Source organism: Cebus imitator, unplaced genomic scaffold (assembly GCF_001604975.1).
Source record: "Cebus imitator isolate Cc_AM_T3 unplaced genomic scaffold, Cebus_imitator-1.0 Scaffold48, whole genome shotgun sequence".
Classification (NCBI taxonomy): domain Eukaryota; kingdom Metazoa; phylum Chordata; class Mammalia; order Primates; family Cebidae; genus Cebus; species Cebus imitator.
Window position 1 is genome coordinate 7,856,839 of NW_016107363.1, and position 19,343 is coordinate 7,876,181.

Consider the following 19,343-nt stretch of genomic DNA (forward strand, 5'->3'; position numbering starts at 1 on the left):
AAAACAATTGGATTAAAGAAAAAAAAGAAAAACAGGAATAAAAAGGGTGTTGATTTTGTGGTAAAGGGCAGGAGCATGAAATAATTCCATCTTTTACCTGTTATCAGGAGGGTGGCCTGTCATTTTTAGGACTAGATTAAGAAAAAATTATTTTCTAGAAAGTTCTGTTTATTTAATGTCTATGTGGAAGGCCCTGTTCTAAATGCATTCCAAATATTAACTCCAAACACCTCTGTGACAACCCTACAAAGAATTTAATTGTACTATCTCCACTTACTAGATGTCGAATCACACACAGAGAAGGTGAAGGGCTTACAGGGAGTTGGATTTGAACCCTAGAAGTCTGACTCTGGAATCCACGCTCTGAGCTCAACCACCAACTGTGCTGGGTCGCTCACCTTCTGTTCTGTACAGGGTATCTCTTTAATCTTCTGAGTTGCTACTTGCTTTTTTCTTTTTTTTTAAGACAGAGTTTTGCTCTTACTGCCCAGGCTGGAGTGCAATGGCATGATCTCGGCTCACCGCAACCTCTGCCTCATGTGTTCAAGCCATTCTCCTTCCTCAGCCTCCCGAGTAGCTGGGATCACAGGCATGCACCACCACACCCGGCTAATTTTGTAATTTTTAGTAGAGATGGGGTTTCTCCATGTTGGTCAGGCTAGTCTCAAACTCCCAACCTCAGGTGATCTGCCTGCCTTGGCCTCCCAAAGTGCTGGGATTACAAGCAAAAGCCACTGGACCCAGTGCTGCTTTCAGACTTTGGTGGCTGGTCATGCTGCAACTATTAGCAGCTCCTTCTTGTCTTCCTGATCAGTCTTTCTGTCATTCAAGGCCTTGAATGGTCAGTCCTGTCTGACATCCCCTCCTGTGATGTCTGGTTGCAGTCCTCCTCCATTATGATGTTTCTGTTTGCAATCAAGCCTACACCAATGTCTGCCTCTGCACAATTCTTACTGTGGTTGTTTTCTATGCCTCAAAGTTATTTTAACAATTGGTCTCATTTCTTAAAATAAGATTTCATAAAGCAAAGACCATGTGTATGTCACATCATCTCTGGATGACTTGCACATAATAACCAGACAGAAGATTCAAAGAATGTATTTATGAAAGCCTCACCTAAATAAAAATTGTGTAATTTAAGATGAATTTTTCCCATTGGCATAGAATCAATGTGTCTGTTTGGGGGTAAGGTGGAGGCAGGGTGTGTGTTCCTGGAATGTAAACATTTATCACCATTTCAGTGCACTGTGGTTTTGATGCTGCCTTCAGTTTTCTTGGCATTATATGGAGACTCTCCCTGGGTTAGCAAGTAGTATGACACAGTGGACTAGCTGTTTGGCCTCTCTCATTGTGTTTTTATTGCATTTAGATTCTGTTTCAAAGCTATTGGCTTTGGTACCTGGTTTTCAGTGCTGACACTACTACTTCTATGCCTGCATGTCATTTTGAGAAACCATCAAAAGCATTTTAAATTAGAATACTAGTGAGGGTTAAAATAATCCCATAGCAGCTACTAGGACCACTCCAAAGCTCTCTTGTGCCTAAACATCTCCACAATGGGGAGGGACTGGCATCATTTCTGTTTACAGCTGAAACAGAGCCTCCATGTGACATGAACATAGCTCTCCTGCCCTTGGCCACCAGCCTTGAAATTATGTAATGCCTGACAAGCTTTGGGAATCTGGGTGACTTTACACTGTTACCATTTATGTGGCATAAAGTAAATTGCATTAATATTTTTGTATTGTACCATTTAAATCTTCATCAGATACAACTGCACATAGTGAAAATCATTGTTGAATTTGATGTATTTTATACCTTTTCTAGCATCACCCAGCACAGTATCTTTATGTTTCATTGGGTTGTTGGGAGAAGAAAAGGCTAAACTGTCCTAAAACTAAAAACATGTGTCTTTATTGTCTTAATAGCTTGTGACCTGTTGTTACAGCCGGACAACCTGGCTTGTAAACCCTGTAAGTAATAGTGTTCTTTCTATCAAGTCTCAAAGTGTTGCCACGGTGAAGGTGTTGGGGTAGCCTCTGGGTGCTCACTCTGGGTCCTGCCTCCTTCCAGTCTGGAAGCCTCGGAACCTGAATATCAGCCAGCATGGTTTGGACATGCAGGTGTCCTTCGATCACGCACCGCACAACTTCGGCTTCCGTTTCTTCTATCTTCACTACAAGCTCAAGCACGAAGGACCTTTCAAGCGAAAGACCTGTAAGCAGGTGAGCTGCTGGGTGTATATAAAGGAACACTGTGTGTTTCAAAGTGACCCCCGCCTTGGGTCACTGGAATTTGGGTTGATTAATGTGAGCATTAGGCTTTGTTGGCTCTCAGTGGTTAAAAGCGATGTTTTAGAAATTTACAACACTAAAATTTCACCACTTTGTTTCCTCTACCAGTGGTCAGTAAATACTTGAGAATGTAATCACTGGGCATGTCTCAGGGCCGTCTTGCCACTGTCCTTTTCTCCCTAGTTATCTATAACCCACCTGTCCTGGTGATGATATAGCCTGGTAACAGTATTGCCAAGGAATAAGAATTGCCAAGAATTAAGTATTTCTCATTTGTCCATATATATATATATACATAGATAGACACACACACACACACACACACACACACACACACACGCACGCACGCTTTTTTTTTTCTTTTGAGATGGAGTCTTGCTTTGTCACCCAGGCTGGAGTGCAGTGATGTGATCTTGGCTCACTGCAACCTCCGCCTCCTGGGTTCAAGCGATTCTCCTGTCTCAGCCTCTGGAGTAGCTGGGATTATAGGCGCATGCCACCACGCCCAGCTAATTTTTGTATTTTTAGTAGAGACGGTTTCATCATGTTGCCAAGGCTGGTCTCTAACTCCTGACCTCAAGTGATCCGTCCATCTTGGCCTCCCAAGGTGCTGGGATGACAAGCATGAGCCATCACGCCTGGCCTGGCCTTTTATGTTTTAAACATTCATCAGGTGCTCACTGTGTGGCAGGCCCTGAGCTTTATGCTCCTTGAAGCCACACCACTTTGTGAAACAGAGGCTGTTGTCATCTCCATTTTACAGATGGGAAAGCTGAGGCTCAGGGAGGTCACCTGGCTTGCTCAAGGCCACACAGCTAGTAAATGGAAAAACCAGTTCTAGGAGCCAAGCCACTGTTAACTCAGTGGCTACTGATTTTGCAAATAGGCCAAAGTTAAATAGACATTGAGTAACTAAGCCCTTAAACTGGGGTGATCAGAATAGTGGAAACCGTTTCATGGATGTTCAAAGGACTGTCTGATCACCCACTGTGGGTACCAGTAAAATTTTTGGTTGTGGTGACAAAGCCCAGTACCTCCTTAGACAAGCTCCTGTGTATGTTGGGTTCTGTCACTATTTGTTCTCCTTGCTGGTTGTCATCTCCGTCAAGGTCTTTGACCTTCTGCCCATGTTAAAATTGTGGCAAATAAAATATGTATAAACACAGACTGGTAATTTCTTTCCCCACCCTTTTATTAAGTAAAGGTTATTCAAACTAGTTTCTTTGTCATCAAATCAAATATTCCTGCTGAGGGTGCCACCAGCTGCATAGACTATGGTGGGGGTCCTGGGCTGTCCTGGGCCTCTTATCAAAGGGAAGTTCAGATAACATGTGGCAGATAAACACAGTTGCTTTCTGACCTAATCATCTTTTGTCAAAACTGTGGTTGAGAATGGTGGCAAGTCTCCTTCAGCTCTGGGGCAGAAGAGATGTCCTAATGACCTTTGTCTAAGAGGTGAGATTTTAAAGTGTTCTTTGGTCTGTTGCAGGAGCAAAATACAGAGACAACCAGCTGCCTCCTTCAAAATGTTTCTCCAGGGGATTATATAATTGAGGTATGCATAACACAAGAAAGCCCTATTAATACTATAGAATGAACCCAGTTCATATAGAATTCCAACTGTTTACAACACTAAAATTTCAAGCCATTGAAGGTGTGCACAGTTATATTTTTATATGGTTCTTAACATGCTTTTAAAAAAAGTTTATATATAATTGATCTTTGATCTTTTCATTAAATATTTCTAATAAATATTTTTATGTAATCATATGGTCTGTATATAACTATGGCTTAAAATCTCTAGTATTCCTTCATACTACAAAGATATATTTTTAAGATTTTGGCTTAAAATTTTTTTGTTTTTGTATGAAAACAGCAAAATAAGTTATGCCCATTACTTTTGCCTACCCTTCTCTGTTTCTGTTGCTAATCTATGTAAGTATAAATGAGTTCTAAACACCACTTCAGATAAGATGTAAATGTAATGTTTCATTTCTTTTCCAGCATCAAATTGGTACTACAAACATTAGAGTATAAGGAAAATAGAAAAGGAAATTAACAATGTGTCCATAGTCCTACCATTCAAAGACAACCAACGTGTCTTAACATTTTGGTAGAAACACTCAGTTCTTGCATTCCTTGGAAGCAGTGTGTGGTTTTAGACTGACACACCTTCTTAAAGCATTAATGGAGGCTCAGTAAAATCAGTGGGAGGATGTCAGTTTAATTGAACATGATTAGAACGTGGGACTCACCAGCTGACTTCTTCAATGAATACATAGCCTTTTTATTAATAAAAAAAAAAAAACATGATGACATTTAGAGTTTAGAGTTGGGAAAGCAGAGATGAACCTGAGTACACATGATGCCTAGTCTCAGCCTGGCAGATGATTACAGGCTCCAGCAGCTCTTTTCCTTCAGCCATTCTCCTCTACTTGCTTCCCACCCCGCACTGCCCACTGATGGAAAAAATGAATGAAATTACCATTTTTTCTACTTACCTGGTATATATTACTTTAAAAAATAATGCAGCATCCTCTGTTTTGCAGCTGGTGGATGACACTAACACAACAAGAAAAGTGATGCATTATGCCTTAAAGCCGGGTAGGTATTTTTTTTGTTTGTTTGAAATTTTGGCCCTAGACTGCTATAGACCAAGTATTTGATATTCTTTATACTTTATGGTTTACAGAAACAAAACAAAATTCGGCTCCTCTCTCTCAAAAGATGTTCCATCAAATCTGACTTTCCTTCCACTCTAATGTGGATACCTGGAAGATTAAAGCCAGTTTGATGTGTATAGCTGGGACTGGATAAATAGTCAATTGTTCTCTGAAGAAAAGTGGTGGGAGGGGAGGTTTCCTTAGGCAAAATTCTCACTCAAAGGTATTTAATCTCCCAGCCTGACTCTTAACTGTTGAATAGTTCTTTGCAACTCTTAAAAAATGAACCTTTGAATCCTTTTATAATCACCAAACCAGCACTAGAGAAAGGTGGTTGGAAGGTCCTAGAACCTGTTATGTGGCTTCTGTTTAAAAAGAAAAACAGTTGTTGCTCTTTGAACCTTTACACTGCTTAAGTTTAAAGCTTTCCCTTTGAAATTTCCCAGTGCACTCCCCGTGGGCTGGGCCCATCAGAGCTGTGGCCATCACAGTGCCACTGGTGGTCATATCGGCATTCGCGACGCTCTTCACTGTGATGTGCCGCAAGAAGCAACAAGGTATCTCGTTGAGTGCTGTGTCTCCCCACAACAAGGGGCAGACCAGGGGTTGCTGCCAACAGAGAGGGAGACCGGGAGTACCTGGGTCCTCCAGGCTGGCACCTGGGAAGCCTCATATCCTATTCAGTTCCCAGAACTAAAATATTTGGCTTTTAACCTCAGGAGCCACTAGAAAGACAGGCATCATTTTATACACACACACACACACACACACACATTTTTTTTTTTTGGAGACAGGGTCTTGCTTGTTGCCCAGACTAGAATACAGTGGCACAATCATAGTTCGCTGCAGGCTTGACTTCCCAGGCTTACGCCATCCTCCCACTTCAGCCCCCTGAGGAGCTGGGACTACAGGCATGCACCACCATGCCTTGCTAATTAAATAATAATTTTTTTGTGTGTGTGTAGTGATGGGGTCTCTCTATGTTGCCTAGGCTGGTCTTGAACTCCTAAGCTCAAGCAATCCTCCTGCCTCAGTCTCCCAAAGTGCTGGGATTACAGACATGAGCCACTGTGCCTGGCCCATAATTCTGTTTTCAAACATAGGATAGAAAATTCAGGGACGTAAAGGAAACCTGAAATATGAGTAAGGTTATAGGCAGAGCTTGATCATTTACAAAAGTCAGCATGAGACAACCTTCTGAGGAGTTGAAAATGATCCATCGCTTGTTCTGGATGAGGGTTACACAGTTGTGTATTTCCATAAAAATTCACTGAGATGTACACTTAAGGTTTATGTACTTTACTTTTATAAATTATACCTCAATAAAAACTCTTGTAAAAAAAATATCAGCTCTGCCAGTGCTTGATTGGTCTAGTAGGTGCACTTGGCTGTAAGAGTCAGTCCTGGTCACTCTGCTAACCAGGGTGGCCCCTGCAGCATTTCTTAGTTTATCCAAGGTCAGTTTCAGGTGAAGAACAATTTTTTTTAACCATTTGTTGCTCCACTGCAGAAATCAGCTGTCCCATTCCAAGTGATGACCCAAGGGGCTGATGGAGTTGGGGACTGGGACTTCTCTAGGTAGACATGTCAACTGTTCTTTCTTGAACACAGCACTGGGTTCCAAGTCTTAAGGAACAGAACAAAGCATTGCTTGTAGGTATCAACTCTATCTTCTTTTCCAATTTAGAAAATATATATTCACATTTAGATGAAGAGAGCTCTGAGGCTTCCACATACACTGCAGCACTCCCGAGAGAGAGGCTCCGGCCGCGGCCGAAGGTCTTTCTCTGCTATTCCAGTAAAGATGGCCAGAATCACATGAATGTTGTCCAGTGTTTCGCCTACTTCCTGCAGGACTTCTGTGGCTGTGAGGTGCGGAATCTAAAGTTCCTTCTCTTACCCTGGCCAAGACACTTGCCCCGTACTGTCTCCCTGCCGTCTTCTCTCCTCTGGGCCTCCTGTGGTGACACCTGCCCTTGACTTCAAACTGGGGATAGTCTCACATTTTTTTTTCAGTCTGTCCTACTCATCACTAGCACTAAATATTTCATAATACTTAGTTGTAACTCTGACACACTCCTGCTTTAAGGCCTTGAGTGGCACCTCCCAGGCATTAGGAAGACCAGTAACTTCCATAGAAACATGCAATTGGGGTTAAGGAGTGTCACTCAGGACATCTTCGTGGGCATGTTCAGGACAGAAGCCCCATTTGTAGAGTCAAAGAGAGTGGCAAGTAAAGCAGTGAATTCACACAGTTGTTTGGAGGAGTTCTGCTGAGAAGGGGAATGAAGGATGTGGCTGCCATTAGAGGGGATCTTGAGGTCTAGGGAGAAGTGCTAAACAAAGGGCTCTGTGAAGTTGTTTGACCATTGACTGGTGGAATCATGGAGAGGGAGAAACTGGTGATGCAGGAGAGGACACTGGCCAGAGAAAACAGGGAAGTAGGCAGGGAGCACTCCCAGAAAACAATATTGTGTCAAGCACTCAAATGATCCACTCTGGCTTATTAGCTGTTCTCTTAAGTTATTAATATGTAATATGTTATTAATATGCTTTTCATAATGTCATAGTGTGTATTTTTAAAGTCTGAAACTCTCATGTTTTTCAGAACCTCTCCATGTGGTGAGGCTGCCCCCTAGTGTCAACATAACATATTACTCTGGCCCAGTTCCCCGCCCCCCAGCCATGTGAACTCCTCCGTGAGACCGGTAGATCCGCATGTGCTGAAAAATAATTGCACTCTAGCCAATAGCACACAGTTTTCAGATACCACAGGCAACCAAGTTTGGTCTGCTTCGCAACTATTTAGCCTCTGGGGAAAATGCACTTCCAGTTATTAGTGTAATAGTTACTGTCGAAAATTTGGAACTAAAAAGGGATGATAAATAAAACATTGTCTGGAATTCCAACCTGATGAAGGAAAATCTGAGATAAAGGAACCCACAGTTCACGTGTGGTTTATTTCCTTCCAGTCTTTTTCTGTATAGGTGAACTCACACATACAGTTTTGCCTTTGGGGCTGATTGAAATAATTTTTTTCATCTGAATTTTTTACACTATTAGTAGTTATATGTAAATTGCAATTTAAAATAGCTACATGAGCCTCCATATTGATTTGCCATAACTGAGTTAATACAAATACAAATTAAACATCTCAGTGTTCAATATTGTCCCATTTGTGATGATTTCCCAAGAAAGATGCCTGGAAATGGAATTGTTGGGTCAAAGATAGGAATATTTAAAAAATGTTTGGTATGGCCGGATGCAGTGGCTCATGCATGTAATCCCAGCACTTTGGGAGGCTGAGGTGGGTGGATAACGAAGTCAGGAGTTCAAGACCTGCCTGATCAACATGGTGAAACCCCATCTCTACTAAAAATTTTTTTAAAAAAAAAGAAGAAAAAAAAAATTAGCCGGGCATGGTGGTGCATGCCTGTAATCCCAGCTACTCAGGAGGCTGAGAGAGGAGAATCACCTGAACCCAGGAGGCAGAGGTTGCAGTGAGCCGAGATTGCACCACTGCATTCCAGCCTGAGCAACAGAGTAAGACTCCGTCTCAAAAAAAACAAAACAAAACAAAAAAAACACCACAAACAAAAACAAAAAACAAAACCTTGATCTATACTCCCACTGAGCTTTTAGCATGTGTAATGTTAGCAAGAATTAAGGAAAGTATAAGACAATTCAGGGTTATTTTCAGCAAGTGGATGGATGTTGGGGCTTTTCCCCCTTTGGTAACATCTTAGAGGAGAAGAGAACAAAATCATTTCAGAATGTAAGAGAATGGGGCTGCTGTCTTTGGTCATAGCCATTGGGGATTAATATCTGAACTACAGAAGGAAAGACACCAACACAATCACCAAGAGATGTTTTCAGCAGAATTAGATGAAAGTGGTCTGAGAAAGTGAAGTCCTCTGAGGGGCCACACATGTCTGGTTTTCTCTCCTTTGTCACCCACCCCCATAAGCTCCCTATGAAGACCCCCTTTGGGGGTAAAGCCTTGTCAGTTACCAGCCTTGTAGAGATGATGTAGTCTTGTAGACCTGTGTGAAGCCATAGAGGAAGGTGCTAGTCACTCCTAAGTGAGTTACTCAGAATGACCATGTTAGTGCAGTTCACTAGCTTCCTCTCCAGCCTTGGACCAGCTGGTAAATAGCACGGTTGAGCATGGTCCTCTTTGTCAGTCACTCTCTAGATGTGGGTGACTGGCATCCACGCCTGAGCCTCATCTTCCAGCTCACTTTGGAGTCACTCATCCACATCCTCCTCTCAGAGCCTGCCAGCCTTCTCTCCAGGATCTGCCCCTCCAATCCAGGCATCTCACTCACCAGATCAGCCAACCTCAGTTTCTCTGTCCTGTGCTCTCTGCCACCTCTTGCTTCCTTGAGGATGTCCTATGTAGGGTGTAACTTGGGCAAGGTGCCGCAAGTGCTGTGCTTTGGTCCCCTCACTTGTAGGGCAGGAGTGGTAATGACTCCATCTTATGGTAAAATGAACTGATGGATGGCAAGTCTTTGCAGAGGGACTAGGGTGGTATGACCGTCACCCATGGAACCTTAGCTGTTCCTTGGTATGGGGTAACCTGGAGCCTGCACATAGCTGTGCTAATAAGGGTTAAGGGGCAGAGGAGGTGGCCTCCTTCTGACATTCCCCTTCCTGTTACCTCCTGAGCCTCTTCCTGAGCCTTCTGTATGGGTAAGGTGCCTTGTTCTCTTTCCAGGTGGTTCTGGATCTGTGGGAAGACTTCAGCCTCTGTAGAGAAGGGCAGAGAGAATGGGTCATCCAGAAGATCCATGAATCCCAGTTCATCATTGTGGTTTGTTCCAAAGGCATGAAGTACTTTGTGGACAAGAAGAGCTACAAACACAAAGGAGGTGGCCGAGGCTCCGGGAAAGGAGAGCTCTTCCTGGTGGCGGTGTCAGCCATTGCCGAAAAGCTCCGCCAGGCCAAGCAGAGTTCGTCCGCGGCACTCAGCAAGTTCATCGCTGTCTACTTTGATTATTCCTGTGAGGGAGACGTCCCTGGTGTCCTAGAGCTGAGTACCAAGTACAAACTTATGGACAATCTTCCCCAGCTCTGTTCCCACCTGCACTCGCACGACCACGGCCTCCGGGAACCGGGGCAGCACGGGCGACACGGCAGCAGAAGGAACTACTTCCGGAGCAAGTCAGGCCGGTCCCTGTACGTCGCCATTTGCAACATGCACCAGTTTATCGACGAGGAGCCTGACTGGTTCGAAAAGCAGTTCGTTCCCTTTCATCCTCCTCCACTGCGCTACCGGGAGCCAGTCTTGGAGAAATTTGATTCGGGCTTGGTTTTAAATGATGTCATGTGCAAACCAGGGCCCGAGAGCGATTTCTGCCTAAAGGGAGAGGCGGCCGTTCTTGGGGCAACTGGGACAGCCGACTCCCAGCTCGAGAGTCAGCACGGGGCCCTGGACGAAGACGCGGAGGCCCGGCCAGCCCTTGACGGTGGTGCCGCCCTGCAGCCCCTGCTGCACACGGTGAAAGCCGGCAGCCCCTCGGACATGCCGCGGGACTCAGGCATCTATGACTCGTCTGTGCCCTCATCTGAGCTGTCTCTGCCACTGATGGAAGGACTCTCCACGGACCAGACAGAAACGTCTTCGCTGACAGAGAGCGTGTCCTCCTCTTCAGGCCTGGGTAAGGTGCCTTTGGGGCCAGGTCCTAATAGACCACAGCCTTCGGCTATGCTTCTGTAATCAGTCAAAGCGTTTTTCCAATTTTGGTGTTAATTTACTGAGCAATGAAACCTGATGACAACATAGCTCGTTTGGTAGTCTTGATTTATCCCAGGTGATGGGAATACTCACATGTTTGAGTTGCAGAAATACTAACGCCAAATTATGGTGAGCTGCCCAGACCCTGCAAGGGATGTTGTGCAGCATACAGTGTATGCACTGTATCACGTTTCTAAACTCCAGAAACATCAGAACACCAAAACACATTGGGCTCCAAGGGTCTTGGATAACAGTTTGTGGACACATGCCTTTTTTAGACCTATAGTGTTCACTGCCCCCCATTTTCTTTAAAGCTACATTCATTGAGCCTGGGGTTCATGGGTGCAGTATTCTCTCTATCCTAGCTCAGCACAGGGTCTCAGGTATGAGGGCTCTTTAGGAGGGCTTACTTCCCCAGGGAGCATCGGCTGGATGCCATCTCAGGCTGCACCTTACCATGTCTGTAACTGATTGAAGTCATACAAACCCTTGACTTTTAAGAAAGATCTCTTCCTTCCTCAACTAAGGGAACTAGAGCCTGTTAGAAGGATGAGAGTGCACCATCTTGAGCAGGTTGGAATTCTTGCCTCATTTATACAAAGCCCATAGTCCAAACCCAGATCCAGCCACATTCTGGCATGAGCACCCAGGCCAGTGAAATGCAATGACAGTGTTACTCTACTCTCTTCTCTCCTTAGGTGAGGAGGAACCTCCTGCCCTTCCTTCCAAGCTCCTCTCTTCTGGGGTGTGCAAAGCAGAGCTTGGTTGCCGCAGCTGCACTGATGAACTCCACGCGGTCGCCCCTTTGTAACAAAATGGAAGAGTCTAAGCATTGCCACTTTAGCTGCTGCCTCCCTCTGATTCCCCAGCTAATCTCTCTGGTTGTATGGCCCACTTGGAGCTGAGGTCTCAGGCAAGGATATTTGGAGTAAAATACCGGCCAGTGCTTGTTCTCCCTTGCCCCAACCCTCTACCAGTTATCTGGGCAAACTCTCCAATTTTCTAAAATGATATGGAGATCTGAAAGGTGTGTCCATAAGGTCTGACAACAACATTTGGTTAGTCCTTGGATCAGGGCCAGTTGTGGGAGGTAGGGAAGAAATATGTACAGAAAAACAGGAAGATACTACACTGATCATTCAGACTTCATTGAGCTCTGCAAACTTTGCCTGTTTGCTATTGGCTACCTTGATTTGAAATGCTTTGTGAAAAAAGGCACTTTTAACATCATCACAGCCACAGAAATCAAGTGCCAGTCTATCTGGAATCCGTGTTGTAGTGCAGATAATGTCCTCATTTATTTTTGATGTAGAATTAACATTGCCATGGGTGTTAAATAAGCTTTGAGTCAAAAGTCAAGAAAGTGAATATATAGTCACCTTTTATGAAATGAGTCTCTGTGTTACTGGGTGGCATGACTGACTGAAGTGAAGGTCACAGGGCCTGGCCGATCATCTTGACCATTCCATCCGAGATAGGTTGGTCAACATGCAGATGGCCCCAGGACCTCAGCACAGGCGGTCTCCTGTTGGTCTGAGTAGGCATCATGCAGGGGCCAGATCTTATTGCTGTATCTCAGATGTTGGTGTCTGGAAGTTTATTCTTAAGAGACTGCTACCCAGCTGGTCTGAATTATTGGAAGTTGCAGTTCGTGCTTTGGTTAGTCTCTGGCCTAAAGCTGTGTCCTGAATATTAGAGATCAGAATTCGCTGAAATGTAGCAGTGTGTGGAGGTGATGGCCAGTTAATCTGCTGAACTGGTTTTGACTAATGACAAACCTCTTTTTAAGAAGGGAGAATGTAGGAGGCAGTCACAAAAGTAAATGTTCCATTTTTATGAATGACTTTCTACAAAGTTTCTATTTTTAAAGAAAAAATAATTGTTCACATCTCATCTGATGACTAGCATGTGTGTGGTGAATGATGTCTTAGTCTCACCTGTGGAAACCCCCTCCCTGTGCCTTACAGCAGGTGTGGACATCTCTCACTACCTTTCTCATGGGTGCTGTTGGATTTTGGCACCCTGTTTTCTCAGCATTCACCCCAGGGACTGTGGTTTTCACTCCTTCCTCAGATAGGACCAACATGAAGGAGTATGCTGAGAAACACCCTGAGGCAGAGTGGGAGGTGGGATGGGGCAGGACTTTCCCTTCCAAGCACATGCTTGGCAGGTGGGGAAAGGGGGGCTTGCACCCCTGCTGGAAAGTAAAGGTTTGTGTATATTTCTGATGCAAATGTCATACTCACTGCTCTGTAAAGGCAGCTGGCAGCTTTTGGGAGAAGAACGTGCTCGTCTGTTCTGTGGCATCAAATTTCCTGCAGCTGCTCTGAGGGAGAGACAGTGAGCTGCAAGACTATCTCCCCATAAAACCAGGCAGCTCAGAGGAGAGTCATTTCATGTTCCTGTGAAATCTGGAATGAGTGCAAAGCTCCTTCCCACACATGACTGCCCCGCCATTTCATCCTAGGCATACATCCTGTTAAGGTGATTGGTTAGTACAAACTTGCTAACATATGAAAATCCACTTGGAACATTATGAGAAATTTCTTATTGAGGCCAAGAGATGTTTCCTGTCCCAAAGGAACCATTAGGAACCACTTTAAGGATATTCAGCTTTGCTCATGTAATAAGGCATCTCTGAGAAAGTGGCCTCAGGGAGAGAATGGAGGACTGGGAGGAGAAGCATTAACTGGGCTCCAAGGGTGTGGGCAGAGAGCTTGCTACATGAATGCACTCCTTAAGAAAATGGAAGGGAAAAAGGGAGTGCTACTTAAAAAATCAGGGGATATTTAGTTTGGATTCAACTTATGTTGAAATACTAATGTTTCTGATCAACAAAATCAAACTTTTAATATACCAAGTAATGAAACGACAGTGTGATTGCCTGAGAATAAATTGAGAAATCCAACTTCCTAGTTTTGCTTCATTGGTTTCACATTTTCTACTCTCCCCATTATGCTAGAAATGGAAATTGTTGCCCTGCAGATTAAGACAAAACATTTGTTTTAAGCAAAGCTGCATTTTTAGATTCAGAAACTGTCCCAGACAATGGATATAATAAGATGAAATTCAGAAAAAGGTTCTGCCAAGTCACAGGCCTTTAGATATTGCGGAAACAAGAAATGGAAAATAGGGATAAACTCCATGAGAGACCTTGATCTTGAGAGTAAAAGGCTTGTGTGGATAGGTTAGACAATATCCACTAGAAAGGAGACCAGGGGTAAGTCCAGGGTTCCAGGAAACCAAGAAGCCTGCAGGTCGCTGAAGGTAGTGTGCTAGTTGTTCATCTTAATTTACCAACGCTTTACAGAAAGGACTTAGCATCTGATGTAGTCAGCTTTGCCAGGAGAGTGATCAAGGTGGTTAAAGCTCAGGTAAAGGGGTGTTCTTCTCAGAGATTGGCTACAAGCAACAGAGACCACCTCAACAGACCCAGCTCAGCCATACAGGGTACAGAAGCTCCTCCAGAGGGCTGTCTTGGGCCTTTGAGGCAACTGATCTCCAGAAAGAATCAGAAGTCATTCCAGTCCAGGCTCAGGTATTCAGATGGTGACCCAGCCAGATAATAGTATCTTGAGCCAAAAATGAGATCAGGCCATAAAGTTAGGAGACAGAGTTTTTGATTGACACGTTAGCAATAACTGAAGACAGTCTCAGAAGTTCAGTAAAATGTCTTTAGCAATGGCGACATCATTGGGATCAATGTGTAGTAAGTCATGGATCTTTAAGATTATATATGTTTGTCAAAGTTCAGTCTTATAACCTCATAGCCACAAGTATCTTTTCAAAAATACCAACTGTTATTTTTGAAAATAGGGTCTCCTGACTTCAGTGCAAATAAACAGGAAGACTGTCATTCCAAAAATGTGGGGTTACATGATTTTCAGAGCCTTTTTTTCAGAGTTGAGCATCTTTTCCTTTAAAAGAAATAAAAGGCAAGAGGACCAATTTTATTCCTGGAGGAAAAATGACACACCCTCCTCCCAAAAGAAAGAAAACTCTGGCCCCCACAACTTCAACACTAATTTGGCTCCCTGAGAAGGGAGAAAATATTCTGTCTTTGTTGAAGAGAAATGGACAATGCCAATGTGAAGGTTCCTAGTCTTATTTTCTATTGGTGAAGACTACTAGACTACTATTGCTCTTATTTAGTAGATCTTATGCCTTCAGGAGTCACCATTATAGCAGGTGAGGTTGAAGGAAAACAGCTGTGTGATGATAAATAGTAATTAATATACTTTGTCAGTGTCAGAGAGCAATAGAGGATGGTGGTGACTGCGGCAAACTGAAGCGTTCCTGTTCCACCCACAGGGGGCAGTTTTCCAGCAGACTGTGGCTATGAAGTATTTCCTGATCTTCTCATTTTTCAAGAGAAGCTGCCAATCTGGATTTTTATTTGAAAAATTCCGATTTTAAAAAATATTGTCAACTAAGTTTTAAAAATTTAAGTGAATTTAGACTCAGAAGATGTGGATGGACTTGATTTGCTCCACTGACAACCAGTTTGTCACCTCTGCTTTATAAGATTTGAAGTGAAAGGCATCCATAGTAATTACAGATAAGGTGCCAACAGAAAATGCTGTTGCTAAATGCAGCCAGTAGCTAGATTGCTTCTTTCTTCTATCTCTCCTGCAAAGAAATTTGATGTGATTCTGAATGCATTGGACGTGTCTTGATTGCATCTTTGCATTTCATGTTGTCTTAAAGGCAAGCCAGTTGTTAATTTCAAAATCAAATTTATGCTGTCTCAGTTTAAAAAATGCTAGGAACAATTTCACTTAAACTCCACAACCTAAAGGGCTAAACTTGTTTATAGTTTTAGCTCTTGGCATAATTTTTTTAAAATGGTGTGCAGTTCTGAGCATAGTCCAAGACATGATCAGGAAAGCAGGGATTTGTAGTGAGTAAGGCAGGGAATCTCCTGGTGTCCATCAGAGCCAGGTATTTGCATTATCTTCCGTTTTAAGTGATCTGTGAATTGACTCTGTTTTGGAGGTGTGAAACAGTATACAGACAAAAGCTTTTCCTGATGTTGAGATATCAGCTAGGAGTCCAAGTGGGGTATTGGGTCACCCTTGCCATATCACCTCCTTTCCAGGCTCAGGGTGAAAATAGACAAAAGGAAATCTGACTGCAAGCCAGTAGCCCTGATTCCAGTTTCAGAGTTTAGGGACTGGAGAAAGTTTAGATTATCTAGCATGTTCTCCCCCTGGTGTCAGACAGGGCTGTGCCTGAATTATTCCAGACATATGGCTGTAGATGATATTCTGTGTTTTCCAAGAAGGAGATTCTGTAACCTACTTTGCTGATCAGATAGTTCTTTGTATGTCTTACAGAAATTCAAGCCGGCTTCCTTTTGTTCAGCATGTAGTGCAGAAAGAACAGCTGGTCACCTTCCATGTATTTAAAAACCACAGTGAAGTCATCCCCCTGGTGTTTTTATTTCAGTGATAAATAATTCCACCCACTTAAACCATTCTTCATGGCTCTTGTTTTCCAGGGGCCTAATAATTTCACTGCTACAATGTTTCTCAGCATCACACTCAGTTTAGTTACCCAAACAGAATGTTGGTGCCTTACTCACATTGGTGCCTTGTGAAGACCAGGCTCAGGGTGGGGATTATGGGGAAATTCTTGCACGCCCAGCTCCTCTTTCCACTTATAATGGCACTTTCACCAAATGGAATGTTGCCTATATTCATTGCGAATTATATGACTACCACATTTTTCCCTAGGTGGTAGTCATCCATCATATCGTATGTTTGTTTTACTCCTGAGATCAAACACTTGGTGCTTATTCCTGATGTATTAATGTCATTCCTGAGCTCCTTCGAGATACTCTGTTGAGACCAGCTCTTACTTTCTGAGTGGCAGCTACCCCTTCCCTCCCAATTTTAGATCCTGTTTTTACACAGCTCTATAGACATCACCTTTATTTCATGACCCACAATATTAAATGGTGCAGACTTCGGTTTAACCACTGGTGAGGTAACAGCAGTAGTTGCTAAGTGCCACCTTCCCATTGCCATTTGAGGGCTAATTTGCAAAGACATTTGAATCTTCCAGTGAAGATGTCTGGGGAATTTTGGCCAGTTGTCTTCCCTCTTGCTCTTTTGCTCTTTAAAATTCAGCCGGGACCACAGACACCTCCAGGATCTTGTTTATGTTCTACGCTCAATTGACCAACCACAATCAGAAGTCTCACAAAAACAGTTATGACTACGTAGCTGATGTTTATATCATATAAAGTTTCAGGAAGATTCAGAGGGAATCTTCTATTTGTACATGATGTAGACAAAATTAGCTGCTCCAGCTGTTAGACAAAAAATTGCCACTGGATTACACTAACATGCTTGTCTTTTTAAAAAGTGTGGTATGTTTCTCTAAAGAGAAAAGCATGATGAGTCTGGACAGCAGCAAAAGCTTCTGTGAAAACCAGTGTGTTCATCTAGACAGTAAGTAACTCCTATTTTTACTGTTTTTAAAAAGAGAATTTTTCCCTGTGAAGACTCCCTGTTACTATGTCCTAGGGGAGAAAGCCTGTGGAATACAGTGGTTATTGATGGTGTTGCCTTTGTTTCATCTTTAAGTTTGTCCTTTTTGGGATCTGGTGGGATAGTGAGCACTGATGGAACTGTAGCAGTGTGCTGTATTTTTGACATTGAAAATGTTAATGACTTATTTGATTTGTACATAACTCTGTAAATAAGTGAAAGTAGATCACAGCTGACATTTACAAAATGTTTTTGTACCTTAGAATTTCTGCATTAAATAAAATGTTTTAAGATTGTAGTGGTTCATTTTTTAGCACATCTTTCCTGTTTCCTGACTGGCTGGGGTTCCCAGCCCAGTTTTCAGAGGGCTCTGCCTCAGGACGAGGCAGCCAGCAGTGGCCAGTCTTCCTTGCCCTTTAGAGAATAGGACCCTGCTGCCTCAGACCTTTACCTCGCCTCCATAGGCAGTCAGTTGCCCATTACTCGTGTGGCATCAGGAGGCCTACCTGCTGCAACCGGGTTACTTATATCAGAAAGAAATGTGACTTCTCCGAACAAATGGGCTTTCTTTTTAGAAATTTGAAAGAAGCCACTGAGATTTGAGGGCTGCACATAAATTTTTTTTGTCACTCAGGCAGAAAAAGAGATACCCGCTCAGTCCTCATGGACATTCTCCCCTCCTGTGCCCTCATGCTCTGCAAGTTAGCTTCTTGATGTCCATCACCTTCAGGATCAGGTCCCAGCTCTGCTGACTTTTTTTTTCTTTTAAGAGATAGGGTTTCTCCACATTGCCCAGGCTGGTCTCGAACTCCTGAGCTCAGGCGATCCTCCCGCCTCAGCCTCCCAAAGTGCTGACATTACAGATGTGAGCCATCGCTCCTGGCCTCTGCTACTGTTGCTGTGCCCCACTGACTGTCAGACTCTGCCCTAAGCCTCTCATCCACAGAGAGGCCCTACTTTAGAGGGTGGTGAATTAAACCGCACGATGAATGTAAAGTGCTACCTGTGCATTCCTGGCATGTAGTCCATGCTCAGTAAATGACAGTGTCCACAGGAGGACAGTGAGGGTTAACAAATAGCAAGGATGTAGAACGCAGGCTTTTGGCCATTGCCTGAGCAGGTTATAGTCTAAATTTGGGGTCTTGGGAGCATAATAGGTTTTTTTTTTTTTTTTTTTTTTTGAAATGGAGTCTTGCTCCGTTGCCCAGGCTAGAGTGCAATGGGGCAATCTCCATTCACCACAACCTCCATCTCCCGGGTTCAAGCAATTCTCCTACCTCAGCCTCCTGAGTAGCTGGGATTACAGGCGTCCACCAATGTGGTTAGCTAATTTTTGTATATTTAGTAGAGATAGGGTTTCACCATCTTGGCTAGGCTGGTCTCAAACTCCTGACCTTGTGATTCACCTGCCTCGGCCTCCGAAATGCTGGGATTACAGGCTTGAGCCACTGTGCCCAGTGCATAATAGATTTTAAAAACTGGATTTTCCTTATTTACTTGTTCCTTCTCATACTTCACTGGGATGTTAATGTGCTTGGGGCCTACAACCCCCCATTTGGGGGTCCCAAGGAAAACACAGGGAGTAGTAGAAAACAAAACCCCCAAAGAAAACAGCTCTGAGGGAAGCACTGTTGGTTTCTGAGAGGAGGAAATTAGCACAAATTCTTGCCTCCTGACCTTCACATATCCTTCGTTTCTTCAGTTTAGAGTCACCCAGGTGGCTCCTTGTCATTTCTCCCATTGATTTCCTTTACCCCCATACTCTCTGTCAATTCTTCTTTCCAGGAGTGACGAGTGCTTTACACACATCATCTCATTTATCTTCATGGCTGCTCTGTGAGGTGGCCAATCCCACTGTTCCTAACTGAGGCTCAGAGAGGCTCTAACTGACTTGCAATCCCACAGCTGGCTAATGGCAGAGCCAGGATATGAGCTGAGGCAAACCCTACCTGGCTTAGTAAAGTTCTAGCCAGCCACGTAGGGATAGACTCAAAAATGTGTGGTCAAAGACAAGAGAGCTTTCCCATAAAATGAATGGCAGAGAGGAAGTGATGATTGCCAGCCTCTGAATGTCAGCAGGGCTGGTTCCTGCTCTTAGTGCTCTTCGTGTTTTTTCTCACCATGACCCCCTATGGAGTGTACTATCAGCAGC

General features: G+C 43.7%; 1 protein-coding gene across 3 annotated transcripts in view; it reads left to right on the forward strand.

Annotated features, from left to right (window-relative positions):
* Positions 1-17,489, forward strand: part of IL17RD (interleukin 17 receptor D) — a 78,426-nt gene extending 60,937 nt beyond the window's left edge. For 2 of the 3 annotated variants that reach the window (XM_017527476.2, XM_037738102.1), the window contains 8 exons: positions 1,929-1,973; positions 2,074-2,225; positions 3,784-3,849; positions 4,844-4,898; positions 5,404-5,514; positions 6,645-6,829; positions 9,678-10,620; positions 11,396-17,489. In XM_017527476.2, the coding sequence (XP_017382965.1) occupies positions 1,929-1,973; positions 2,074-2,225; positions 3,784-3,849; positions 4,844-4,898; positions 5,404-5,514; positions 6,645-6,829; positions 9,678-10,620; positions 11,396-11,508 (1,670 nt within the window). In that variant the 3' untranslated portion in view covers positions 11,509-17,489. The remainder of the gene's footprint in view (positions 1-1,928; positions 1,974-2,073; positions 2,226-3,783; positions 3,850-4,843; positions 4,899-5,403; positions 5,515-6,644; positions 6,830-9,677; positions 10,621-11,395) is intronic. The other variant, XM_037738101.1, reaches the window with a different exon arrangement.
* Positions 17,490-19,343: the final 1,854 nt, after the last annotated feature.